Source organism: Lithobates pipiens, unplaced genomic scaffold (genome assembly GCF_037356315.1).
Source record: "Lithobates pipiens isolate NorthernLeopardFrog02 unplaced genomic scaffold, aLitPip1_a1.2 Scaffold_19, whole genome shotgun sequence".
Taxonomy (NCBI): domain Eukaryota; kingdom Metazoa; phylum Chordata; class Amphibia; order Anura; family Ranidae; genus Lithobates; species Lithobates pipiens.
The window spans coordinates 7,695,801-7,723,476 of record NW_027507764.1 but is presented as its reverse complement, the minus strand read 5'-3'; the positions used below and the strand labels follow the sequence as shown (position 1 = coordinate 7,723,476).

General features: G+C 50.1%; 1 protein-coding gene across 2 annotated transcripts in view; it reads right to left on the bottom strand.

Moving 5' to 3' along the window:
* Nucleotides 1–2,835: 2,835 nt before the first annotated feature.
* Nucleotides 2,836–27,676, bottom strand: part of LOC143995779 (kinesin-like protein KIFC3) — a 38,465-nt gene continuing 13,624 nt past the window's right edge. Inside the window, exons 2-18 of one of the 2 annotated variants that reach the window (XM_077490492.1) lie at nt 25,292–25,446; nt 21,014–21,266; nt 20,356–20,540; nt 18,172–18,237; nt 17,896–18,033; nt 17,201–17,398; nt 16,940–17,113; nt 14,989–15,136; nt 14,467–14,597; nt 14,185–14,296; nt 13,683–13,864; nt 13,389–13,493; nt 11,821–11,951; nt 10,495–10,618; nt 10,211–10,340; nt 8,426–8,655; nt 2,836–7,809 (exon numbers count right to left, since the gene is read on the bottom strand). In XM_077490492.1, the coding sequence (XP_077346618.1) occupies nt 7,681–7,809; nt 8,426–8,655; nt 10,211–10,340; nt 10,495–10,618; nt 11,821–11,951; nt 13,389–13,493; nt 13,683–13,864; nt 14,185–14,296; nt 14,467–14,597; nt 14,989–15,136; nt 16,940–17,113; nt 17,201–17,398; nt 17,896–18,033; nt 18,172–18,237; nt 20,356–20,540; nt 21,014–21,266; nt 25,292–25,446 (2,591 nt within the window). In that variant the 3' untranslated portion in view covers nt 2,836–7,680. The remainder of the gene's footprint in view (nt 7,810–8,425; nt 8,656–10,210; nt 10,341–10,494; nt 10,619–11,820; nt 11,952–13,388; nt 13,494–13,682; nt 13,865–14,184; nt 14,297–14,466; nt 14,598–14,988; nt 15,137–16,939; nt 17,114–17,200; nt 17,399–17,895; nt 18,034–18,171; nt 18,238–20,355; nt 20,541–21,013; nt 21,267–25,291; nt 25,447–27,676) is intronic. The other variant, XM_077490493.1, reaches the window with a different exon arrangement.

Here is a 27,676-nt window from a genome sequence, read left to right as displayed (position 1 = left end):
CCTCCTCAGGAAGACATGTGTACAGGTCCCCCTCCTCAGGAAGACACGTGTACAGGTCCCCCTCCTCAGGAAGACACATGTACAGGTCCCCCTCCTCAGGAAGACACGTGTACAGGTCCTCCTCCTCAGGAAGACACGTGTACAGGTCCTCCTCAGGAAGACACATGTACAGGTCCTCCTCCTCAGGAAAACACGTGTACAGGCCCGTCTAAAGTTTGCCAATGACCATTTAAATCAGAGTTATGCAATTAGCTGACCTCCAGCTGTTGCAGAACTACAAGTCCCATGAGGCATAGCAAGACTCTGACAGCCAGAAGCATGAGACCCAGAGGCAGAGGCATGATGGGACTTGTAGTTTTGCAACAGCTGGAGGTCCACTAATTGCATATCCCTGATCTAAATGATTCAGAGAAGGATTGGGGGAGAAAGTTCTGTGTCAGAGGAGACCAAAATTCAGCTCTTTAGCATTAACTCTAAGAACCCCATCCCTACAGTCACACACAGAGGTAGGAAGGAACATGAACACCATCCCTACAGTCACACACGGAGGTGGGAACATGAACACCATCCCTACAGTCACACACGGAGGTGGGAACATGAACACCATCCCTACAGTCACACACGGAGGTGGGAAGGAACATGAACACCATCCCTACAGTCACACACGGAGGTGGGAAGGAACATGAACACCATCCCTACAGTCACACATGGAGGGGGGAACATGAACACCATCCCTACAGTCACACACGGAGGTGGGAAGGAACATGAACACCATCCCTACAGTCACACACGGAGGTGGGAACATGAACACCATCCCTACAGTCACACACGGAGGTGGGAAGGAACATGAACACCATCCCTACAGTCACACACGGAGGTGGGAACATGAACACCATCCCTACAGTCACACACGGAGGTGGGAACATGAACACCATCCCTACAGTCACACACGGAGGTGGGAAGGAACATGAACACCATCCCTACAGTCACACACGGAGGTGGGAAGGAACATGAACACCATCCCTACAGTCACACATGGAGGGGGGAACATGAACACCATCCCTACAGTCACACACGGAGGTGGGAAGGAACATGAACACCATCCCTACAGTCACACACGGAGGTGGGAACATGAACACCATCCCTACAGTCACACACGGAGGTGGGAAGGAACATGAACACCATCCCTACAGTCACACACGGAGGTGGGAAGGAACATGAACACCATCCCTACAGTCACACACGGAGGTGGGAACATGAACACCATCCCTACAGTCACACACGGAGGTGGAAATATGATACTTTGGGGCTGTTTCTCTGATAAAGATACATAAAATATTGCAACAATCGCCATTTTATTTTCTAGATTCTCTGCTGAAAATATATAATGTTTGGGGATTCTAAGTAATTTTCTAGCAAAAAATAGGGATTTTAACTTGTAAACACTAAATGTCAGAAATAGGCTTAGTCATGAAAGGGTTAATATTGTTTCCAAATCGAGGGGAATTTTCAGCGGTTCCACTGATCCACGTTGTCCCACGTATTGTCCCCTTCCCCTTCTCTATATAACCCTCACTAAAGATGGCTACTCTCCCTGCCTAAAGAAGGAGCATGCATGCTCCGAACGTGATCGCTGATACACACCCCCTTACTCATCTCGGCCTATGTACCTACTGTGCGATTCCTCCTATCTCGGAGCACCGGATGCCACCGGAGTTATCGGGTTTGTTGACCGCCTCATGTCCAGCTGTGCGGAAGGATCTGCCCCAAACCCCTCCTATGTGTCTGATTTTAAACCACTCAAACGTGAGTCATTTTAATAAAGACCTTCGGATTTTAAACTTTATGCTACACTCAAAGTGGCGCTACGATTTACCCCTTTTTATCATATAAAATACACCTATGATAGACCCTTCATTTCTTTATAAGTGGGCAAACTTACACCATCTGCAGGGGAGCCAATCATTAATTCCCCCCCCCCCCCCCACTGTACATCAGTGACACCTTGTTGTAGTCCCCAAAATTCATCATTGACATCCCATGATGGTCTACTGTACAACGTCCCTCAAGAACACCCCCAGAACATTTCTGAACTTCCACAAATCACCACCCAAGCTGTCCCTGACTTTCTTCAATGAAATTCCTGGATGGTCCCCAACTTCCATCAAGCACCCCAGGATGGTCACCAACTTTCTTCATAGACACCCCAGGATGGTCCCCGGCTTCCATCAATCATCTCCTTCTATGTGATCTCCCATCTCCATCAATAACATCCATAGGTGATCCTCAGCTTCAATGAAAACCCAAGAAGGTCCATTGCTCCTTCCCAGGAAGGGCTCTGACTTTAATGACCCCCAATGATGGTCCTCAACTGTCAGTTGTCAATAGGATACCCTGACTTCCAGCAGTGACCCACCAGGATGGTCCCTAACTTCCATCAATGACACCCCAGAATAGCCCCGATTTCAGTTGACACCCCAGGATGGTCTGGGACTTTCATTAATGACAGCCCAGGATGATCCCCAACTTCCATAAATGAGCCCCTAAGATTATCTTCAACTTTCATCAATGACCCCCCCCCCAGAGTAGTCCCTGATTTTCATCAATGACCCCCCCAGAGTAGTCCCTGATTTTCATCAATGACACCCCTGGATTTTCCATAACCTCTATTAATGATAACCCAGGGTGATCCCACAAATGTATTCCCCGCAGGCCCCCGTGTATATCAGCGGGGATTCTATGCTGTCTCAGGATTCGATGAGCTGATAGATCTGGAGGAACCTTCACCCCACTGTGTACCACATCATATATAAAGTGACTCCGTCTGCCATTCAGGACCTTCCTATGAGAAGACACCACAAGGCGCCACAATCACCTTTATTATCCGCAGAACTTCCGCGTGTGCCTTGAAATGACAATCATGTCTGAATACAACCACTGCTACACATGGAACCAGAGGAGGCTTACAGACCACGTGTGATGTATGACGAGCGGCCATTGTAGACAATGGACATTTCTACTGAATCCAGGAGTCCAACGTGCCGCAGAGCTACAGTCTATGTCTGCGATATTCTGCGGTCAGACGTCCCACATGGGGAATATACAGTGATAACAGTCTGGCAGCTCCAGGGTTAAGTATTGCATGCTGGCAGCACCAATGAAGACACTTTAGCACCAGATTCCCGGAATGTGCGGTGTGACATCCAATCACAACTCTGTTGCTATGGGTTACTGCATTCTGCACTCAGCTTATTAAATATTGGACAGTCTCTGGTTATAGGTGGAGCCGAGATCCCCCACCCTGTATAAAAATCTCTACGTGTCACCCCTCCTCCGTATGTCATGTATGCAGATGTGTGCCCCCCTCCTCCGTATGTCATGTATGTAGATGTGTGCCCCCCTCCTCCATATGTCATGTATGTAGATGTGTGCCCCCTCCTCCGTATGTCATGTATGTAGATGTGTGTCCCCCTCCCCCATATGTCATGTATGTAGATGTGTGCCCCCCTCCTCCATATGTCATGTATGTAGATGTGTGCCCCCCTCCTCCATATGTCATGTATGTAGATGTGTGCCCCCATGCTCCGTATGTCATGTATGTAGATGTGTGCCCCCCTCCTCCGTATGTCATGTATGTAGATGTGTGCCCCCCTCCTCCGTATGTCATGTATGTAGATGTGTGCCCCCTCCTCCGTATGTCATGTATGTAGATGTGTGTCCCCCTCCCCCGTATGTCATGTATGTAGATGTGTGCCCCCCTCCTCCATATGTCATGTATGTAGATGTGTGCCCCCATGCTCCGTATGTCATGTATGTAGATGTGTGCCCCCCTCCTCCGTATGTCATGTATGTAGATGTATGCCCCCCTCCTCCGTATGTCATGTATGTAGATGTGTGTGCCCCCCCCCTCCTCCGTATGTCATGTATGTAGATGTGTGCCCCACTCCTCCGTATGTCATGTATGTAGATGTGTGCCCCCCTCCTCTGTATGTCATGTATGTAGATGTGTGTGCCCCCCTCTTCCATATTTCATGTATGTAGATGTGTGCCCCCCTCCTCCGTATGTCATGTATGTAGATGTGTTCCCCCCTCCTCTGTATGTCATGTATGTAGATGTGTGTGCCCCCCTCTTCCATATGTAATGTATGTAGATGTGTGTGCCCCCCTCTTCCATATGTCATGTATGTAGATGTGTGTGCCCCCCTCTTCCATATGTCATGTATGCAGATGTGTGCCCCCCTCCTCTGTATGTCATGTATGTAGATGTGTGCCCCTCCTCCATATGACATGTATGTAGATGTGTGTGTGCCCCCCGCCCCTCCCCCATTTGTTATGCATAGCTGTGCTGAAAAGTTTTCCTCCCCCGGCAGAAATTGAGAAATTTTGTCATTGATATTGAAAGTCTGACTGATCTGCCAATTCTTCTATGTTTGGATAGTGATGATATGAAGCCATTTATTATCATCGAGATGTTTGGGCTCCTTTTTAAATTCCCCCATTGTCCCTGACGACAATTCCCCCCCCCCCCCCCCCCAGATGTTTGACCTTGGTACAGACACAGAAGGTGACACAGATGTAGTGCTGATATCCTTGTCTTCTGTGTATTAGCATTAATTATAATGAAAGTCTATGGACGGTTCTATAGCTTAGTGTTTGGCGCCATCTAGCGGCCAAATAATGAAAGTGAACTTAAATGACATTTGGTTTTCAAGCATTGAACTATTTACAGGAAGTGACTGTTATTTACATTGGAGAGTTGACCCTTTTACCCAGGATGCTGAGTGACCTACCCATGAACACCCTCTCTTGCATTGCATGTTGGGTAGGAGATAAAAGGACCCCGAGCGGCCATTTTAGGTCTCTGGGGAACGCATGGCCTACCTGTGAGGACTTGTGCAGAGGCCTCCCGGAGGAAGAGACTTATTGCCTGTGCGGAGCGCAACCCTGCTCAGATGTATGAGTGACCTGAAGTGCCAGCGACTTAGAGATCATATTGAGAGGATCCAGAGACACTCGTTTGAGCATCGGAAGACCAGGTCCACCTGTCGGAACGGCACGGAGTGATGGAGGTGGCTGACGCAGAAGCAATCTGCAACTACCGGACCAAAGTTACCATACCAAGGTTCCGATCCAGTTGGTGAGCGGGTTGCTACCCACCGTTTTATAAACCATTGCACCTAGTCAGACTTATATACAGGCCTCGCTGGGATACCTAGTCCCATGGAGGAGGAGTATAGCAACTGACGCTAGGCAGGCATAAGGCCTACTTACTACCACACTTCAAGCACTGTATTACATTTGTGGAAACAACATTAGAATCATTTCTAATTCAACTTTAACTGCTTTAAACTTGGATTACAAATTTATATGGAGTCACCCTTGCTAGCGAAGATCCAAAGATAAAAAGAGTACTTTAAGTGAGATCTCACGCATAGCTATAAAAGTAGGGAGTGCTCCCATATATATATATTGTTTGTAACTGTTTTATCAAAGTTCATTGTCCTGTCAATCTATGTTGGATGACAGTACAATTTCTGTAATCACCTACTTACAGCTATATATAGTAAAATATACTTTGGTTAAGTACCTTGTTGTGTGGAGTATTGTTTTCTCCCAGCAGGTGGAGCCAGTGGATCCTGAGAGGACAATACAGGTATATTGTGATATATTATATAATATTGTATTGCACCACAGCTGTGTCAAGGGGACTGAGTCAAGTTAGTGGGGTGTTGTTACTAGAGTGCAGGTCCAAATCAAAACCAGTCACTCCTTCAGGAGTCAGTGCTACACACACTTAGGCTACAATGCCAATCGAAGGTTCATTCAACACAGCTGTATCTTCATAAATCACAATTAGTGTCTGTGTATAAATAGTCAATGGGTTTGTTAGCTCTCATGTGGATGCACTAAGCAGGCTAGATACTGAGCCATGGGGAGCAGAAAAGAACTGTCAAAAGACCTGCATAACAAGGTAATGGGACTTTATAAAGATGGAAAAGGATGTAAATAGATATCCAAAGCCTTGAATATGCCCGTCAGTGCTGTTCAATCACTTATTAAAGCGGAGTTCCACCCAAAAGTGGAACTTCCACTTTAAGCACCCCTCGTCCCCTTACATGGCACATTTGGCATGTCATTGTTCTGGGTTCGGGAGTCGGCACCTGGTTTTGACAGGTACTTCCTGTCCTGCTTCCGTTGTCTAGGCCACTCCTCCTCTCCCCCTAGGCAGCCCCTCCATCTCTACAATCTTCTAGGACACATCACAGGTCCCAGAAGATTGTCCAGCCACTAGGAGAGCGCAGAGTGACTCGCGCATGCGCAGTGCGAACTTGGCTTCGAAGCCGCAAGCTGTCACAGCTGGGTGCCCACATTTGCAATGACAGCGCCATGGAGAGGAGGGGGGAGAGGAGTGAGGCCTCGGGCGGCCGAATCGCTGCTCCGTGGGACAGATGAATGTCTGCTTATTAAAAGTCAGCAGCTACACAATTGAACAAGAAGTGGAAAATTGAGGCATCTCTTGATACCAAGCCAAGGTCAGGTAGACCAAGAAAGATCGCAGCCACAACTGCCAGAAGAACCCCCCAGGTATCCTCAGGAGAAATCCAGGCTGCTCTGGACAAAGATGGGTGTTTCAAGGAGAACAATACGACAATTCCTGAACAAAAATGCGCTGGATGGCCGAGCTGCCAGAAAGAAGACTTTACTGAACCAATGCCACAAAAAAGCCCGGTTACAATATGGCCGACAACACCTTGACACGCCTCCCAGCTTCTGGCACACTGTAATCTCTAGTGAGGAGACAAAGCTAGAGCTTTATGGTCACAACCATCAGCACTATGTTTGGGGAGGGGTCAACAAGCCCTATAGTCACAAGAATACCATCCTCACTGTGAAGCATGGTGGTGGCTCACTGATGTTGTGGAGGGGGGGGGGGGGGGTGAGCTCTAAAGGCAAAGGGGGATGTAGGGAATCTTTGGAAAATTGATGGAAGATGAATGCAGCATGTTATCAGAAAATACTGGCAGACAATTTTCATTCTTCTGCTGGAAAGTTGCGCATGGGACGCTCTTGGACTTTCCAGCACAACAATGACCCCAAGCAAAGGCCAATAGATACCTTCATGTGGTTGTAGCAGGAAAAGGTGAAGGTTCTGGAGTGGCCATCACAGTCTCCTGACCTTCATCTCATCGAATCACTCTGGGGAGATCTCAGACGTGCGGTTCATGCAAGACCACCAGAGACTTTGCATGACCTGGAGGCATTGTGCCAAGACAAATGGGCAGCTCTACCACCTGCAAGAATTCGGGACCTCATAGACAACTGTTACAGAAGACTGACATTGATGCTGAAGGGGCAATACACAGAATTAAGAACTAAGGGGGTGCAGACTTTTCAGCACAACTGTGTGTAGTAGATATGTGTACCCCCCCCCCCCCTATATTATGTATGTAGATGTGTATACGGTGTATATAATGTAGTATCTGGACGGGGAGGGGTTGACGTTCTCCAGGGGGACAGTATGACATTTCTGGCACCCGGTTCCTGCATGTAGGGAGGAGAATTGGGGTGCATGCCATGCCAGTTTGGTAATTATCGGCAACTTGTTTGGTAAGCTTTGGTCTCATGCGAGCTCCAACAAGCTTTGGGGTTCCCCCTATTCATGCACTAGACCTTCTCCAGTCATATCTCTGCCTTGGCAGAGGCGGTGTCAATCTTCCGGGAGGCCGGGCCCAGTTCCACTTTACAGACGCGCTGAGCGAAGTTCAGAGAGCAGACGGTCTCCCCGATATTCTCCTCCAGGGGGGACACCTGACAAGAGACACACAATGAGAAGCCATTTTCTGCCCTGGGACAGGTGGAGGTGCTGTACAGGAAGTCAGGTGTGTGCGTACATAAATGTTCCCCCATGACTCAGGAATGTCCGTTACCTGGCTGAGCGATGTGTACCGAGGACAGCACAGGCTGCCATGCTCACCGTTGAACTCCCTGGAAATGCTGGTTGTCTGGCTGTCATGCTGCTTACCTTCCATAGTCAAGTCATTGACCTGGAACAAGCAATGGAGAATGTACTTATGTCAGAGGATCAGCATGACCGTCAGGAATCAGCCTTTCCACAAGGATAGGCTTCCAATGGCAGCCCCCTTTTTCCTCTCCAGTCATGGTCTGATGGGGGTCAGACTTGTGGGGCCACACCCAGGAGGGACTCACATTGTATGCCAGGAGAACTGTATATCCAACACTATTATCTCTGTATCCTGTATAACTCCTCCACCCAACACTGACCACTGTATGTCCCCACATGCAGACACCATGCTACACGGTATACGGACTCCCAGCATGCATTAGTATCCGGGTATATATCATATCCAGCATGCAATAGTCATTCCTCCCAGCAGGCAGCAGTCTTGCCCCCAGTGGTGCCAACCTGGACCATCATGACGGTCTTGTTCCCTTTGCCCAGAGAGTCCTGCAGCAGGTAGGTGAGTTTGGAATTGCGGAACGGGATGTGGGACTGTTTGGCCCTCAGGGCCTGAATCACCTCGCCCAGGGCCAGCAGAGACTTATTTATATTCTGGGCCTCCTTCAGCCGCTCGCCCTCTGCCCCTGACTTGCACACCCGCTCCGAGCCCGCCAGGTCCACCAGATTCAGTTTTCCTGAGGAGGAAGGACAGAGCTAATGTGCCCAGTATGGAGATACTTCATACTACTGCGGGTACAAGGAGGACAAAAATACTGAATAACAAGTATCAGGTTCCTGGAGTGCGGTTCTCAACCTCAGTATCAGCTGATCCCACAGTAATGAGCGTTACACACCTCTAGTACCTGTCCACAGACTGAGGAGCATTGTGTTCCTGGAATCAGTGAGGAGTATTACATACCTGTAGCACCTGTCCCCGGGCTCAGTGAGGAGTATTACATACCTGTAGTACCTGTCCCGGACTCGGTAAGGAGTATTACATACCTGTAGTATTTGTCCCCAGGGTATTACATACCTGACCCTGGACTTAGTGAGAAGTAACAAACCCGTAGTACCTGTCCTGGACTTAGTGTGGACTATTACATACCCGTAGTACCTGTCCCGGACTCGGTGAGGAGTATTACATACCTGTGGTACCTGTCCCCGGACTCGTGAGGAGTATTACATACTTGTAGTACCTGTCCCAGGACTTGGTGAGGACTATTACATACCTGTAGTACCTGTCCCCGGACTCGGTGAGGAGTATTACATACCTGTAGTATCTGTCCTCAGACTCGGTGAGGAGTATTACATACCTGTGGTACATGTCCCCGGACTCGGTGAGGAGTATAACATACCTGTAGAACCTGTCCTCGGACTCGGTGAGGAGTATTACATACCTGTAGAACCTGTCCTCGGACTCGGTGAGTATTACATACCTGTGGTACCTGTCCTCAGACTCGTGAGTATTACATACCTGTGGTACCTGTCCTCAGACTCGGTGAGGAGTATTACATACCTGTGGTACCTGTCCCCGGACTCGGTGAGGAGTATTACATACCTGTGGTACATGTCCCCGGACTCGGTGAGGAGTATTACATACCTGTAGAACCTGTCCTCGGACTCGGTGAGGAGTATTACATACCTGTAGAACCTGTCCTCGGACTCGGTGAGTATTACATACCTGTAGAACCTGTCCTCGGGCTCGGTGAGGAGTATTACATACTTGTAGTACCTGCCCCGGACTCGGTGAGTATTACATACCTGTGGTACCTGTCCTCAGACTCGGTGAGGAGTATTACATACCTGTGGTTCCTGTCCCCGGACTCGGTGAGGAGTATTACATACCTGTAGAACCTGTCCTCGGACTCGGTGAGTATTACATACCTGTAGAACCTGTCCTCGGACTCGGTGAGGAGTATTACATACCTGTAGAACCTGTCCTCGGACTCGGTGAGGAGTATTACATACCTGTAGAACCTGTCCTCGGACTCGGTGAGGAGTATTACATACCTGTAGAACCTGTCCTCGGACTCGGTGAGGAGTATTACATACTTGTAGTACCTGTCCTCAGACTCCGTGAGTATTACATACCTGTGGTACCTGTCCTCAGACTCAGTGAGTATTACATACCTGTAGTACCTGTCCCTGGATTCAGTGAGGAGTATTACATACCTGTAGTTCCTGTCTCCAGGGTATTTCACATCTACAGTATGTTACCTGTCCCCAGACTCAGTGAGGTGCTTTACATACCTGTAGTAATAGCCCCAGAGTTGAATTCTCTGCCGGTGATGGTGATGGTCAGTAGGGCGTGGGAGCGAGAACTGTGCTCATTCATGTTGGTGCAGAACGTGGCTCGGTTGCGCCTCCCCAGGGCCAGGAGCTGAGGAAGTAGACATATGTTAGTCTCCTGGCAGCTGCCATATTGTGTTTGAGCTCCGGGAGGTTATAGTAACACTGAGACATGGCTGACTATTGTCTCAGATAACAGAGGATGGAACAGACTGACGGGGGTCTTTTACAGTTTTTTTTTATACCTTTTTAATGTGGCGGAAACTCTTAACCTCCATACTGGTCAGGCCTGGCACGTGGAGCTGTCCGCTGCCATCTGGGTTGAGCTTAATGTCCAGCTTGTCCTGAGGGTCCCTGGAGAGAAGATCTCTGTAGAAGAAAACATTGCCAGACTGTTATTAGGAGTAATGTCTGCAGTCTATGTGTGCGAGCAACAACAGGAGGAGCTATACATCATATATCTCAGCTCATAATATGACGTCCAGAGATCTTTACCTGGGGGGACATAAAGGTTCACCAACCTTTCCCAGAGCCCAGAGATCCTTATCCAGGATGCAATGGACGTGACGGGTAACAGACCTTCCCCAGAGTCCATAGATCATTAATCAGGATGGAATGGACATGAAGGTTCACCAACCTTCTTAAACCTGTGGAGTCCAGAGATTGTTAACCCTTGTGGAGTGGACATGAAGGTTCACCAACCATCCCCAATCTATCTGTAAAGTCAAGAGATTGAGATCCGGGTGTGGAATGGATATGCTTTACCAACCTTGCCCAACCTATCTGTAAAGGTCCAGAGATCGCTATCCCTGGCGGTAATGGACATGAAGGTCCACCGACCTTCCACTCTGTCTCTAGCATTCATTATCCAGAGTGGAATGAACATGAAGGTTCGTCAATCTTCCCCAACCTATCTATAAAGTTCAGCGATTGTTTTCCGGGTGTGGAATGGACATGAAAGTTCACAGACCTTGCCCAATTTATCTGTAAGGCCTGGAGGGCATTATGCTGGGGTGGAATGATGTCTGTGGAGTCGGGAGATCATTGTCCAGGGGGTGGAATGGACATGAAGGTTCACCAACCTATCTATGGAGTTCCGAGATCATTTTCCAGGGTGGCATGGACATGGATATTTACTGACCTTTCCCAGAGTCTAGAGATCATTACCCAGGTCGTTATGATTGCTGCCCTGAGAATGCCCTGGTATTCATCTGCTCCTGCTAGTGTGAGTTATTAGTCTCTACACATTAGAGCAGGGTGAACCTATCACTCACAAACCTGGGGCCAGCACACAGCCAAGGCCAAATTTCCGTGAGGGGGTCCCAGGCAGGACACCAGCTGGGCCTTAGGGTATCCTGCTCACACGTGATTTCACTTTATCTTTGTAATTATAGTTGTATTTGAATTATTTTAAAAATGTTACAAACAAAAATGTATCTTCTATACTTGGTAAAGGCCGATGGGAAATGTACACAGTCCCTGAACCCTCCCACAATAAGGACAATTTGCAGAACTGAGCTCACTGCTAACCACCAGGCTGTTTTGCTGCCGTATTTGTTTTAGTGACTCACCTGATGACCTCATTGTAGATCTCCACCATACTCAGCGTGACTTCATAACTCCACAGGCCCTTCCGCGCCTCCATCTCTTGGTAGAGGGCCCGTAGGGACTGAAGGTTCATCCCGGGATTGTCAGCTGTCCCCTAGCAAATAGAAAGTAAATAAAACTGAACATCGTCTGGACTCCGGCCCCACTATGTGGATTCCTCAATGAGTCCCTGCTCAGACACACAGATTATGCCTGAAGAGCCTTCTGCAGGTAAAATTGAATATAGCAGGCTGACCATTCAGATAAAAACTCCATCTATGGGCAGTATTGTGTCTATGAAACAAGCAGAGTCGTGGAAGTCCATCTGTGGGGGGTGGGGGACTACAAACACGAGGACACATGATCATGAGGAGAACATTTCAACCCTGAAGACGGTATTAAGTTTGTGATGGTGACTTGGATGAAGGGGACGTCCCCCACCCTGGGATAAAATGAATTGAGAGGACACTTACCTCCCAGGAATCAGATGGATGGAGAGGGCACTTACCTCTCAAGGACGGAATGGAATGGATTATAGAACACTTACCTCTCTGGGATTAAATGGAGGGAGGAGATACTTACATCCCTCTGATGAGATCATCAGAGGGGATTTTCACACCCTTGGTATTAGATGGATGGAGGGGACACTTACCTCCATGGGATAAGATTGACAGATGGGAAAATTACACCCCTGGGGTGAAATGGATGAAATGGACCCTTATCTTTCAGGGATAAGATGGATGTAGAGGACACTTATCTCCCTGGAATGAGATGGATGGAGAGGACACTCACCTCTCTTGGGTGAGAGAGATTACAAGTGCACTTAACCTCTCTAGCATGGAATGGACTAATAACACTTACCTCTCTTGGATTAGATGGAGGGAGACGATACTTACCTTCATGGGATACAATTGATGGATGGGAAAATTATCTCCCAGGGATAAGATGGATGAAGAGGACACTTACCTCCCTGTAATGAAATGGATATAGAAGATACTTTTCTCCCTGGGATGAGATGGATTGAGAGGACACTTACCTACCTGAAATGAGATTGATGGAGCGGACACCCAGCTCCCTGGGATAATATGGACAGATAAAAACACCTAACTCCTTGGGATAAATGAAGAGGAACATTACCTCCCTGGGATGAGATGGAAGGAGGGGACACTTACCTCTTTGAGATGGATGGGTGGATATTTACCTCCCTGGGATGATATGGACAGTGAGGACGCATATATAGTACCCTGCTGGGATGAGATGGACAGAGAGAATACTTACCTTCCTGGAATAGGAGGGACAGATTGGACACTTACCTCTATGGGATGAGATAGATGGAGAGGACAATTACCTATATCTCTCTGGGATGAGATGGACAGATTGGACACTTACCTACGAGGGATGAGATTGATGAGGAGGGCACTTACCTCCCTGGGATGAGATGGACAGATTGGACACTCACCTACTAGGGATGAGATGGATGGAGAGGGCTCCCTTGGATGTGAGATGGGATGGATGAACAGGACACATCTAGGAATGAGATGGATAGACTTACCTCCATGGTGTATGTTTTTCCGGAACCAGTCTGTCCATAAGCGAAGATACAGACATTGTAGCCATTGATGCAGGAGGTTACCACAGGCTCAATCTCCATGAACACCTGAAGACCAAAAGAGTTGTGCCATTAATGAAAACCCTCACCATGGAATTCTCCATATAGATGTAACATTCAGCAACAGGAGAGCAGAAACCCCAATATACACCCAGCAATCATTTCCAGGACAATATACATATATCCTCATCTTTGTCTTCACGCTCTGAATTCATAAATAGTAATTAGTCAGCTGACCTCTTCTTGGGTGGCTTCCGGTAAGAAGACTTTGTCCAGCTCAAAGCTTTTCTCCTTCCCTTTATAGGTAATGGACAGTCTGGTGTCATCGTTGACATCGGTGATGATGGAGGAGATTACGGAACCCGTCTGGTCAGTGAGGTCCTTGTGTGGCCGGACTCGGCACAGCACCCGGATATTTCCTGACCAATAAAGCAGAAAGGTCAGCATTCAATTACCACCGTACATTATATGTTCACTTTTATTTCCACAATAACATGTTCCTCAGTCCCAGTCTTCCCAACAATCAGAAGATTTTATTATTACACCTTCGTACAATTTGACCTTAGTTGCTGACTTGCCGGGGCTGGAGTTGGAGATATAATGCTGGAAGTATAATACTGGAGATAAATTGGTGGAAATATATTGATGGCGATATAATGGTGGCGATATAATGGTAGCGGTATAATGGTGGAGCTATATTGGTGGTGGTATAATAGTGGAGATATAATGGCACACTCACCCTTTAGCTCCACCAGCTGGTTGTGATATCTTTTGCGTAGCTGCACCTCCCGCTGATATTTCTGCAGGAGATCTTTGTTGGCTTCTGACACGTTTGTCACAGCGTTACATATCTATAGAACACAAGACACGTCAATGACGGCATATTATGGGTTCCACTTCCCCTGTATGACTTCCTTTCCCCTTCACTCTGTCATACACTGGACTCCCCCTACCCTATTCCGTTTCCTAGGCCAGCGCCCCATTTTTCTTCACACTCTTGCCTGGTGTCTGGACCCCTCACCTGTCTCCGGGCCTCCCGGATAGAGGCTTCATAGAACTGGGCGAAGTTCCTCACTTGGCTTCTTAGACTGTTGTAGTTAGTCTTCATGTTCTTCAGGACAGGCTGCAGCGACACCAGGCGACTCTGCACACCTACAGATCATACAGACTAGTTTGTCCTTGGGGAACTCAAGAGCTGCTAGATTATGGTTTAGGCACAGATATAAAGTAACATCTACTGCAATCTGGCATCTTATAATATGATGTGACCACAGAATCTCCAAGTCACGCCTGCCCTGCCTCAAGCACCATCCACATGGCCTCAGTTCATCTCTTTATTCAGGCTCTGCCAATAAGTTACCTCATACAAAACATAGACCCACTGGTCAGGTGACATACATGGTGGCCATGAGACATAGACTATACTTCTTCTATTGTGGAAGCATTTTTGTTTTTATGGAGTTCCCTATTTCCCAATGACACGGCAGGTCCTCCTGTGACCACCACCCATAGAGATGGGGCAGGTCCTCCTGTGACCACCAACCTATGAGCTGATCGCGTAGAGTGTCCATGTGCTGCTCGGAGCATTCTGAAGCCTCTTTGATGGCTTCTTCCTTCTGGGCCTCCAGCTGCTGAATCTCCTGCATCAGATGCTCTTTCAGCTTCTCGATCTCCATCTCGTAGCTGGAAATCTGGAGTCACAGCAAGAGCATTACATCAAAAGACCCCTCTTTTACCTCTCTGCCTTGAATATACATGTGGTCAGAGCACTGCGCCACCACATGGTGAAATTATGTCACTATTCCACAACAATGTTGGATTCTTAGTTGTATATTTGCTTCTGTCTTGTCCTGCTATCAAAGCTCTATCAGATACTGGAATCTTTCATACGCCTTGCTTTAAACCCTAACTTATAGGTGCCAGTGTTGATGAACTTTTGTCCATAAACTCTCCCCACACAGTCTATGGAAAGCAGCTTACGGAACATCAAATGTGCCTTGAATTCTGAATGATCTTGGAATTGTCTCAGAATGATTTGAAAAGCACACAGCTTTGCAACCCAAAGTGGCGGGACACAGGTCATCATGAAGCTGCTGACATCTGACCCAGGAATCGTTTCCCATCTGCTCTACTGCAACTCCACTAACAAACCTTAAACAGTTTTACCCAATTGCAAATGAGATGCCGGTCTTCCCTTTCTTGGTGGCCTCTTCACCTTTGTCTTCCCCCTCTGTCAGTCCCAACTACCTCTAGTCCTCAACTAAAATGCAGCATTTGTCCATCAATGGTCCCTGTTTGTAGTTTGAAATGTGTCCTCTGCCAATCATCTACTCCCATCATGCTTTCTTTGCTTTCCCCACACTGAAGACTTCTCCTGTGCTGCACCTGCATTCTGGACAGACCCCCCCCGAACGTTCCCAGTGCCCCAGGAAAATGGGCTCCTTGCCCTTCCTTTGAAGCACCACCCCTTTCTTTGAAATCCTGCCCTTCCCTTTACTTTTAAGCCAATCTCTTTCCTTTGAATCCCTACCCCCTCCATTGAAGCCTTGCCCCTTCCATTGAAGCCCTACTTCCTATTTTAAAGCCCTGTCCCTTCCATTGAATCCCTGCCTCTTCATTTGACGTCAAGCTCTTTCTACTCCATTCTGTTGAAGCCTTGCTCCTTCCATTGAAGCCCTACTTCATCTTTTAATGCCCTGTCCCTTCCATTAAAGCCCTAGCTTTTCCTTTGAAACCTTGTCTCTCCTGTTTAAGCCCTGTTCCTTCCTGAAGCTCTGCCCCTTAGAAGTCACATCCCTTCCATTGAATTTCTACTCTTTCTTTTGAAGCCTTCCTCTTTTTTGAAACCCTGCTTCTGCCACTGAAGCAACTATAACTTGCCACCCTTCCTTTAAAGCTCTGCCCATTCTTTTGAAGGCCTGCTGCTTCAATTTGAGTCCTTTGAAGCCCTTTTAATTCCATTGAAGTCCTACCTCCTCCTTTGAAGCTCTCTACCTCCTCCTTTTGAGCCCCTGCTCCTTTCATTGAAATCCTTTTTTGAAGCCTCACTTCATTCATTTAAAGCCATTCTCCTTTCTTTAAAACCTTGCCCCTTCATTTGAAGCCCTTTTCCTCTTATTTGAGCCTTACCTTTCCCTTTGAAGTTCTGCTCCTTCCATTGATCCCTGCCCTTTCATTTCTAGCCCTACTTCTCCCTTTAAAGCCCATTGAAGCTCTGCCCCTTCCTTTAAATCATTGCCCTTCCTTTAAAGCCCTGCTTTTTCTTCCTTCGAGCCTTGCCCTGCCTTGGAATCCCTGCCTCTTCCTTTAAAGATCTGTCCCTTTGTAATCACATGATGTCCTGGGCTCAGGAAGATGTTTCTCTACCAGCTTACAGCACTGCTACTCAATCATTGAAGGTAAAAAGGTAAGTGCCACTTCACACACCGAGCACCACTTCTACCAAAGTAAGTAATGCAGTTTTGGGTGGAGCTCCCTTTTATCCAGGTCCTTACCTTGGTGTGCAGGCCACTGGTGAGGTCATCAGATCTCTTGAGCTGTTCCTCCAGCTGGTGGCATCGCTGCCCGTGATTGGACACTTGGTCCATGAGTGTTCGATTCCTCTCCTCCGCCTGGGCTAAATTTTGCAGCAATGTGGGGGATTCCACCTCCACCGTCTGGGTCACGTACTACAGAGACAGGGAAAGGTTATATGAGGGTGGGGGCCGTCTGATACTCGCAATCCACCAGTGCGGCACTGCAGCCCCCGCTCTCACCTGCACATCTGGAGCTTTGTGTTTCTCGCTCTCCAGTGACAGTTCCAGGTCCTGAATCTTCTCCTCCAGGTGACGCGTCTCCTCCTCCCGCCGCCACTGCAGGGTGTCCATGTGGCCTTTGGTGTAGACCAGCTGCTCCACCTTCTCTTGAAGGGTTGTCTCCAGGTGGAGCACCTTACTGCGCAGATCCTCGTTCTCCTGGGATGGCAACAATGACTACTGACATCAGTATTTCCCTGTCGTGGTGACCACACAGGAAGTGGGGGGGGGGGGGTGGTGTTCAAGTGGGACACAAAGAAAATCTGACCCCACTGGAGGGATCCCCCTTACTTCCTGTCTCTGAAGGTTAGTGTGTATAGGATGGAGTAATACTGTATATGTACAGGCCCTTAACAGGCCAATTCTCATTGGACTGATAGATCAGGGTGGGAGGGGATATTAAAGGCTGGGCTAAGAGGAAGGAAAGGGGTCCCTTTATACTAATTCACCAACATAGCAGTACAGTGACCACTGAACTGTCATGGCTGCCAGACTTTCCCATAATCCCCCGTTACAGGGTAGATGGTCTCGGTGTATAGTCACATGACTGACCTGCTGAGTCATCAATTGTCGTTCCCTCTTTCCCATAATCCTCTATTATTTTTGAAGAGTTGTGTGGTCACATGACTGTCATGAAAAGGTGAAGAAAGTGGTACCTTCATGAGGTGGGCGGAGGGCTGGGAGTTGACGGCAGCCAGTTTCTCCAGTAGGCCCTGAGTGACGCTCAGACTCCTCTTCAGGCCCTGGTTCTCCACACTGAGGTTCTGGATCTGCTTCTCCGAGTCGGTGACACCCTGTGGGGACACCGTGATATCTTAGGATTTATAATTCCTCAGCTGCTCCATCATTAATCACCTCCCCCCCTCCCCCCCAATGTCACCACGGAGGCCAGGATCCTCATCACCCCCATGCCCAACATCTTCATCGCTCACCATTTCTGCTCGGAGCTCAGACAGTTCCTCCTCTCTCTGCTGAATCTTCTCCTTCAACTCTTCAATCTGATGGAGAGAAAAGAGGAGAACATAGAAACTGTGCCGGTACCATAGTCAGGGCCTGGCCCCCTCATAGAGCTCTGGCCCCTCATAGAGCTCTGGCCCCCTCATAGACCCCCGGACTCCCCATAGTCAAAGACTAGCATTTTCATAGTCAGACTTTGGGTCTCCTCAGAGACCCCCGGACTCTCCATAGTTGAAGCCTGGCCTTCCCATAGTCAGACCTCTGGCCTCCTTATAGACCCCCAGACTTCCCATAGTCAGACCTCTGGCCCCCTCAGAGACCCCCAGACTTCCCATAGTCAGACATACATCCCAACATTTTGAGATGGGAATGAGGGACACCTACTACTATTCCTTTATATTGGCTTTTAAAATTTACAAATACAGCAATTTAGAAATCAGATGAAGGTTTAGCTCCGGGAAACACTTTTTGAAAGATAAAAAGTGCATTTTATACACAACTATATAGATCAGAGCAAAATGAGGGACAAATGAGGAGGAATGAGGGACATTGCTCCAAATCAGGGACAGTCCCTTGAATTCAGGGACAGTTGGGAGCTATGATCAGATCTCTGGCCTCCTCGTATTCAGACCCCCGGACTTACCATAGTCAAGGCTTGGCCTCCCCATAGCCAGAATCCCTATATTCAAGGCCTTGCCTCCTCCTTGTCTGGTCTCATCAGTGTTCAGCCTCCTCACAGTCAGACCTCTGTCTCCTCGTTGTCAGACCTCCAGCCTCCTCACAGTCAGACCTCTGTCTCCTCGTTGTCAGATCTCCAGCCTCCTCACAGTCAGACCTCTGTCTCCTCGTTGTCAGACCTCCAGGCTCCTCACAGTCAGACCTCTGTCTCCTCGTTGTCAGACCTCCAGCCTCCTCACAGTAAAGCCCCGTACACACTATCAGATTGTCTGCTGAGTTTTTCCTTCAGATTAACCAAAACCATATAATATGAGGTCAAACCTTAGGAGTTTCAATGTGTATGCAATCAGGCAGGCCCTTCTACTACATGGTTTTGGTAAATCTGAAGGAAAAACTCAGCAGACAATCTGATAGTGTGTACGGGGCTTAAGAACTCTGTCTCCTCGTTGTCAGACCTCCAGCCTCCTCACAGTCAGACCTCTGTCTCCTCGTTGTCAGACCTCCAGCCTCCTCACAGTCAGACCTCTGTCTCCTCGTTGTCAGATCTCCAGCCTCCTCATAGTCAGACCTCTGTCTCCTCGTTGTCAGACCTCCAGCCTCCTCACAGTCAGACCTCTGTCTCCTCGTTGTCAGACCTCCAGCCTCCTCACAGTCAGACCTCTGTCTCCTCGTTGTCAGACCTCCAGCCTCCTCACAGTCAGACCTCTGTCTCCTCGTTGTCAGACCTCCAGCCTCCTCACAGTCAGACCTCTGTCTCCTCGTTGTCAGATCTCCAGCCTCCTCACAGTCAGACCTCTGTCTCCTCGTTGTCAGACCTCCAGCCTCCTCACAGTCAGACCTCTGTCTCCTCGTTGTCAGATCTCCAGCCTCCTCACAGTCAGACCTCTGTCTCCTCGTTGTCAGATCTCCAGCCTCCTCACAGTCAGACCTCTGTCTCCTCGTTGTCAGACCTCCAGCCTCATCACAGTCAGACCTCTGTCTCCTCGTTGTCAGACCTCCAGCCTCCTCACAGTCAGACCTCTGTCTCCTCGTTGTTAGACCTCCAGCCTCCTCACAGTCAGACCTCTGTCTCCTCGTTGTCAGACATCCAGCCTCCTCACAGTCAGACCTCTGTCTCCTCGTTGTCAGACCTCCAGCCTCCTCACAGTCAGACCTCTGTCTCCTCGTTGTCAGACCTCCATCCTCCTCACAGTCAGACCTCTGTCTCCTCGTTGTCAGATCTCCAGCCTCCTCACAGTCAGACCTCTGTCTCCTCGTTGTCAGACCTCCAGCCTCCTTGCTGTCTGGCCTTTTCAATGTCAAACCCCACCCTTCTTAGTCAGGGACATCCTAAGTACCCCCTTCTCACTCCGAATACCCCTACACATTCTGTGTACCCCCTCCTTACACTGGATAGCCCCTACATTCTGTGTATCCCCTTTTTACCCCAATATCCCCCTTTTCACCCCACATACCTCCCTCTCCTAACCCCGGACACTCGCCTGTTGCTTCAAATCATTGGAGAGCCTCTGGCGTTGCCTGTCCTTCTCCTCCATGTCCTGCTTCAGCTCTCCAATCTCTACTTGTAACTGCGCTCGCTCCCCCTGCAACGCACTGATCGACTCCACCAGCTTGTGAACCCCAACCGGGGGCAGGGCAGAGAGCGGGTACGCTGGGTACAGCACACCTGTGGGTGGAGGAACAATGCACTCATATGAGTTATGATAATTAAAACTGGCCTCAACCTAGGGGTCATACTATGGGGGGGGCATACACCTAGGGGTAAATATTGTGGGGCCCACACATAGGGGGCATATTGTGGGAGGCATACGCCAGGGGGCACACACCTAGGGGGAAATATTGTGGGGGCACACACATAGGGGGCATATTGTAGGAGGCATACTGCAGGGGGCACACACACATAGGGGGAAATATTGTGGGGGCATACTGTGGGGGGCACACACCTAGGTGGCATATTGTGGGGGGCACATACCTAGGGGGCATATTGTGGGGGGCACATACCTAGGGGGCATATTGTGGGGGGCACATACCTAGGGGGCATACTGTGGGGGGCACACACCTTGGGGGCGCTGCTACTTGATGACAAGGAGATGACACTGACTGATCATTGTGGTCTCCCTCCCCTGGCTGCAGTCTCACCTCTCTGCAGCCTCACCAGGAGGCTCTGTTGCTCGCAGATGACGCTCTCCAGGCTCTCGATGAGGCTGAGTTTGTCTGTCATGCGTTGTCGGTGGGCGTGGCGCAGGCTCCTCATCTGCCTCTTGCGGCGGCGCTCCTCCCTGCGGAGCTGAGTGCGGTACTCCTCCGCCTTCCCCTGCAGGCGCTGCATCTGGGAGTACTGCTCCAGGAAGGTGATCAGGTGAGACATGACGGTGAGGAGCGGAGAGGAGACCTGCGGGGGAGGGGACAGATATATGAAGGTGAGTAGCGGAGAGGAGACCTGCGGGAGAAGGGACAGATATACAGTTTCTGACAAAAGTAAGTACACCCCTCAGTGACATTTCTTCTCTCTTTTCATGTGACAACACTGAAGAAATGACACTTGTCTACAATGTAAAGTAGTGAGTGTACAGCTTGTATAACAGTGTAAATTTCCTGTCCCCTCAAAATACCTCAACACACAGCCATTAATGTCTAAACCGCTGGCAACAAAAGTCAGTACACCCCTAAGTGAAAATCTCCAGATTGGGCCCAAAGTGTCAATATTTTGTGTGGCCTCCATTATTTTCCAGCACTGCCTTAAAGCGGAGGTCCAGCCTTAAATTTTTTATTTTTTTTTTAAAGTCAGCAGCTACAAACACTGTAGCTGCTGACCTTTAATAAGAACACTTACCTGTCCAGGGTGCCGTTATGTCGGCTCCCCCCCCCGAGGCTGATATGTCCCTCATATCGCGTCCCGGCGCCACCGTCCTCACTAAGGGAAATAGGCAGTAGAGCCGTGCGGCTTCACTGCCCATTTCCTACTGCGCATGCGTGAATCGTGCAGCACTTTGTGAATGGCCCTGTTGTATCATGGGACACACACATGTCCCAGAAGACAACGGGGCCACTCGCCAAAGAGGAGGAAGCAAGAGGAGCAAAAGGCAGATTAGGAAGACTGCCTAGCAACAGGGGTTTCTGGTCAGTTAAAAAAAAAAAAAAAATCTAACGATTTTCTAAATTTTTTATAAAGTGGAAGTAAACCCTCCTATCGCTTTCAGTCAAGGAAGCTGCCATCTTGGCCTCTAATAATTCTTCAACTGCCATAATGCTGCACATGTGATCAGTTATGACATCAGCCATTGGATGGTTTGAAAGTTTGGTTGAGAGCACAGCCAATGTGAAAGTTATCATTTCCGGCATGTTTACTGTGTTTACTCCCGCTTTAAGAATATTAATGTATTTTTATTTTTAGCGTGGCCCTCCACTTTAACCCTCTTGGGCATGTGGTCTTTCTTGTGCATCATCTTTAGAAGAGGCTTCCTTCTGGGACGACAGCCATGCAGACCAATTTGATGCAGTGTGCGGCGTATGGTCTGAGCACTGACAGGCTGACCCCCCACCCCTACAACCTCTGCAGCATAGCTGGCAGCACTCATACGTCTATTTCCCAAACACAACTTCTGGATATGACGCTGAGCATGTGACCTCAACTTCTTTGGTGGACCATGGCGAGGCCTGTTCTGAGGGGAACCTGTCCTGTTATACCGCTGTATGGTCTTGGCCACTGTGCTGCAGCTCAGTTTCAGGGTCTTGGCAATCTTCTTATAGCCTAGGCCATCTTTATGTAGAGCAACAATTCTTATCTTCAGATCCTCAGAGAGTTCTTTGCTATGAGGTGCCATGTTGTTCTTCCAGTGACCAGTATGAGAGAGTGAGAGCGATAACACCAAATTTAACACACCTGCTCCCCATTCACACCTGAGACCTTGTAACACTAACGAGTCACATGAAACCGGGAGGGAAAATGGCTAATTGGGCCCAATTTGGACACTTTCACTTTTGTTGCCACCGGTTTAGACATTAATGGTTGTGTGCAGGGCCGTTTTTAAGACAGGGCTTAAAGGGGCAGCTGCCCTGGGCCCTGTTATTGTTGTGGGACCCAAGCAGCTGCCTAATACTTGCTAACTATCCCACTTTAAATACCCTTGTCCCTTGAAGTTTTAGTCCTGTGCTGTGTCCTGATATCTCAGTGTGAAGTCCTGTTACTAATGCTGCCCAGCTCTGTCTCACCTGCACATCTGTGTTTACATGTAAATAACCAGCAATCATATGTAAATAGCTGCACCCAGCGGCATAGATATGTAAATAAATGTGGCATTCATATGTATATCATACCCCCCCCCCCCCAGTGAGGAGATGCTAGGCTGTAACCTCTAGCAACCAGTAAACAGTATTACTGTACAGCAATCTCTAGCAAGCAATCAACCAGCAGAAATCATGTGCTGTAACCTCTAGCAGCCAGTCAGTGAGCGGTAATGAAATGCTGTAACCTCTGGCAACCAATCACAGTCACTGATCTGATTCAGTAAACTGATTTTGAGTCTAGCTGCTATTTATTGTATGTCTCAGAGCAGGGGGAGAGCGAAATTGTATTGGGGGAGGGCAAGAAAATGTTTGCCCGGGGTCCAGTCAAGTTATTTTGAGGGGACAGGAAATTTACACTGTTATACAAGCTGTACACTCACTACTTTACATTGTAGACAAGTGTCATTTCTTCAGTGTTGTCACATGAAAAGAGAGAAGAAATGTGACGGAGGGGTGTACTTACTTTTGTGAATTACTGTATGAAGGGCGGTGGGAGGGGATAGATATATGAAAGAGAAGAGCAGAAAGGAGATCTGCGGGGGAGGGGACAGATATATGAAGGTGCGGGGGAGTGGACAGATATATAAAGGTGAGGAGCGGAAAGGAGATCTGCGGGGGAGGGGGCAGATATATGAAGGTGCGGGGGAGGGGACAGATATGTAAAGGGGAGGAGCGGAAAGGAGACCTGCGGGGGTGGGGACAGATATATGAAAGTGCGGGGGAGGCGACAGATATATAAAGGTGAGGAGCGGAAAGGAGACCTGCGGGGGTGGGGACAGATATATGAAGGTGCGGGGGAGGGGACAGATATATAAAGGTGCGGAGAGGAGACCTGCGGGGAGGGGACAGATCTATAAAGGTGAGGAGCGGAAAGGAGATCTGCGGGGGGGGACAGATATATGAAGGTGCGGGGGGGGACAGATATATAAAGGGGAGGAGCGGAAAGGAGACCTGCGGGGGTGGGGACAGATACATGAAGGTGCGGGGGAGGGGACAGATATATGAAGGTGCGGGGGAGGAGACAGATATATGAAGGTGCGGGGGAGGGGACAGATATATAAAGGGGAGGAGTGGAAAGGAGACCTGCGTGGGTGGGGACAGATATATGAAAGTGCGGGGGAGGGGACAGATATATAAAGGTGAGGAGCGGAAAGGAGACCTGCGGGGGTGGGGACAGATATATGAAAGTGCGGGGGAGGGGACAGATATATAAAGGTGAGGAGTGGAAAGGAGACCTGCGGGGGTGGGGACAGATATATGAAGGTGCGGGGGAGGGGACAGATATATAAAGGTGCGGAGAGGAGACCTGCGGGGGAGGGGACAGATATATAAAGGTGAGGAGCGGAAAGGAGATCTGCGGGGGGGGGGGGACAGATATATGAAGGTGCGGGGGAGGGGACAGATATATAAAGGTGAGGAGCAGAAAGGAGATCTGCGGGGGAGGGGACAGATATATGAAGGTGCGGGGGGGGACAGATATATAAAGGGGAGGAGCGGAAAGGAGACCTGTGGGGGTGGGGACAGATATATGAAGGTGCGGGGGAGGGGACAGATATATGAAGGTGTGGGGGAGGGGACAGATATATGAAGGTGCGGGGGGAGGGGACAGATATATAAAGGGGAGGAGCGGAAAGGAGACCTGTGGGGGTGGGGACAGATATATGAAGGTGCGGGGGAGGGGACAGATATATAAAGGTGTGGAGAGGAGACCTGCGGGGGAGGGGACAGATATATAAAGGTGAGGAGCGGAAAGGAGATCTGCGGGGGGGGGGGGGGACAGATATATGAAGGTGAGGGGATGAGACCTGCGGGGGAGGGGACATATATATGAAGGTGAGGAGCGGAGAGGAGACCTGTGGGGGAGGGGGCAGCTACACACAGTACAATCTGATTGGATAAATCGGGAAACTTCCTGTCCAGTCTGAGTGCTTCTGATAAATATTCTCCCCAAAATCATCAGATTTGGAATCTGTCCAATCAGACTGGAAGATTTATGAGCTCCATAAGAACGTCATCCAATCACCTCTCACTGGCAGATTACACAATGCATCTATTTACATCCAATCAGGGCTCCATTATAGAATCAGATTGTAAGCTGTGTGGTTCCAGTAGAGATCAGTCAGGATTTACCTTCCCGGGATTTGGAGCAGCAGATGTCGATCTTTCCGTCTCCTGCTTAAAGGCCAGGAACTCGGTGAGGGGGGAGGAGATATCGTCCAGACATTGATCCTCAACTCCGCCCACTTCGTCTTCTGATCCGGAGCTCCCGTCACTGTCATCGCTGCCTGCCAGGAAATCACACGGGTCACCGACTACCGAGGACCGCCCCCTTCCTCCCAGGAAATCACACGGGTCACCGACTACCGAGGACCGCCCCCTTCCTGCCAGGAAATCACACGGGTCACCGACTACCGAGGACCGCCCCCTTCCTGCCAGGAAATCACACGGGTCACCGACTACCGAGGACTGCCCCCTTCCTGCCAGGAAATCACACAGGTCACTGACTACCGAGGACCGCCCCCTTCCTGCCAGGAAATCACACGGGTCACCGACTACCGAGGACCGCCCCCTACCTGCCAGGAAATCACACGGGTCACCGACTACCGAGGACCGCCCCCTTCCTGCCAGGAAATCACACGGGTCACCGACTACCGAGGACCGCCCCCTTCCTCCCAGGAAATCACACGGGTCACCGACTACCGAGGACCGCCCCCTTCCTGCCAGGAAATCACACGGGTCACCGACTACCGAGGACCGCCCCCGGCCTGCCAGAAAATCACACGGGTCACCGACTACCGAGGACCGCCCCCTTCCTGCCAGGAAATCACACGGGTCACTGACTACCGAGGACCGCCCCCTACCTGCCAGGAAATCACACGGGTCACTGACTACCGAGGACCGCCCCCTTCCTGCCAGGAAATCACACGGGTCACCGACTACCGAGGACCGCCCCCTGCCTGCCAGGAAATCACAGGGGTCGCTGACTACCGAGGACCGCCCACTGCCTGCCAGGGTATCACACGGGTCACTGACTACCGAGGACCGCCCACTGCCTGCCAGGAAATCACACGGGTCACTGACTACCGAGGACCGCCCCCTGCCTGCCCGGAAATCACACAGGTCACCGACTACCGAGGACTGACCCCTACCTGCCAGAAAATCACACGGGTCACAGACTACCGAGGACCGCCCCCTACCTGCCAGGAAATCACATGGGTCACCAACTACCGAGGACCGCCCCCTTCCTGCCAGGAAATCACACGGGTCACTGACTACCGAGGACCGCCCCCTGCCTGCCAGAAAATCACACGGGTCACTGACTACCGAGGACCACCCCCTACCTGCCAGGAAATCACACGGGTCAGCGACTACCAAGGACCGCCCCCTGCCTGCCAGGAAATCACACGGGTCACCGACTACCGAGGACCGCCCCCTTCCTGCCAGGAAATCACACGGGTCACCGACTACCGAGGACCACCCCCTACCTGCCAGAAAATCACACGAGTCACTGACTACCGAGGACCGCCCCCTGCCTGCCAGAAAATCACACGGGTCACTGACTACCGAGGACCGCCCCTTCCTGCCAGGAAATCACACGGGTCACTGACTACCGAGGACCGCCCCCTTCCTGCCAGGAAATCACACGGGTCGCTGACTACCGAGGACCGCCCACTGCCTGCCAGGAAATCACACGGGTCGCCGACTACCGAGGACCGCCCACTGCCTGCCAGGAAATCACACGGGTCGCTGACTACCGAGGACCACCCACTGCCTGCCAGGAAATCACACGGGTCACTGACTACCGAGGACCGCCTCCTACCTGCCAGGAAATCACACGGGTCACTGACTACCGAGGACCGCCCCCTTCCTGCCAGGAAATCACACGGGTCACTGACTACCGAGGACCGCCTCCTACCTGCCAGGAAATCACACGGGTCACTGACTACCGAGGACCGCCCCCTTCCTGCCAGGAAATCACACGGGTCACTGACTACCGAGGACCGCCTCCTACCTGCCAGAAAATCACACGGGTCACAGACTACCGAGGACCGCCTCCTACCTGCCAGGAAATCACACGGGTCACTGACTACCGAGGACCGCCCCCTACCTGCCAGGAAATCACACGGGTCACTGACTACCGAGGACAGCCCCCTGCCTGCCCAGAAATCACACAGGTCACCGACTACCGAGGACCGACCCCTACCTGCCAGAAAATCACACGGGTCACAGACTACCGAGGACCGCCCCCTACCTGCCAGGAAATCACACGGGTCACCGACTACCGAGGACCGCCCCCTTCCTGCTAGGAAATCACACGGGTCACTGACTACCGAGGACCGCCCCCTGCCTGCCAGGAAATCACACGGGTCACTGACTACCGAGGACAGCCCCCTGCCTGCCCAGAAATCACACAGGTCACCGCCTACCGAGGACCGCCCCCTGCCTGCCAGGAAATCACACGGGTCAGCGACTACCGAGGACCGCCCCCTGCCTGCCAGAAAATCACACGGGTCA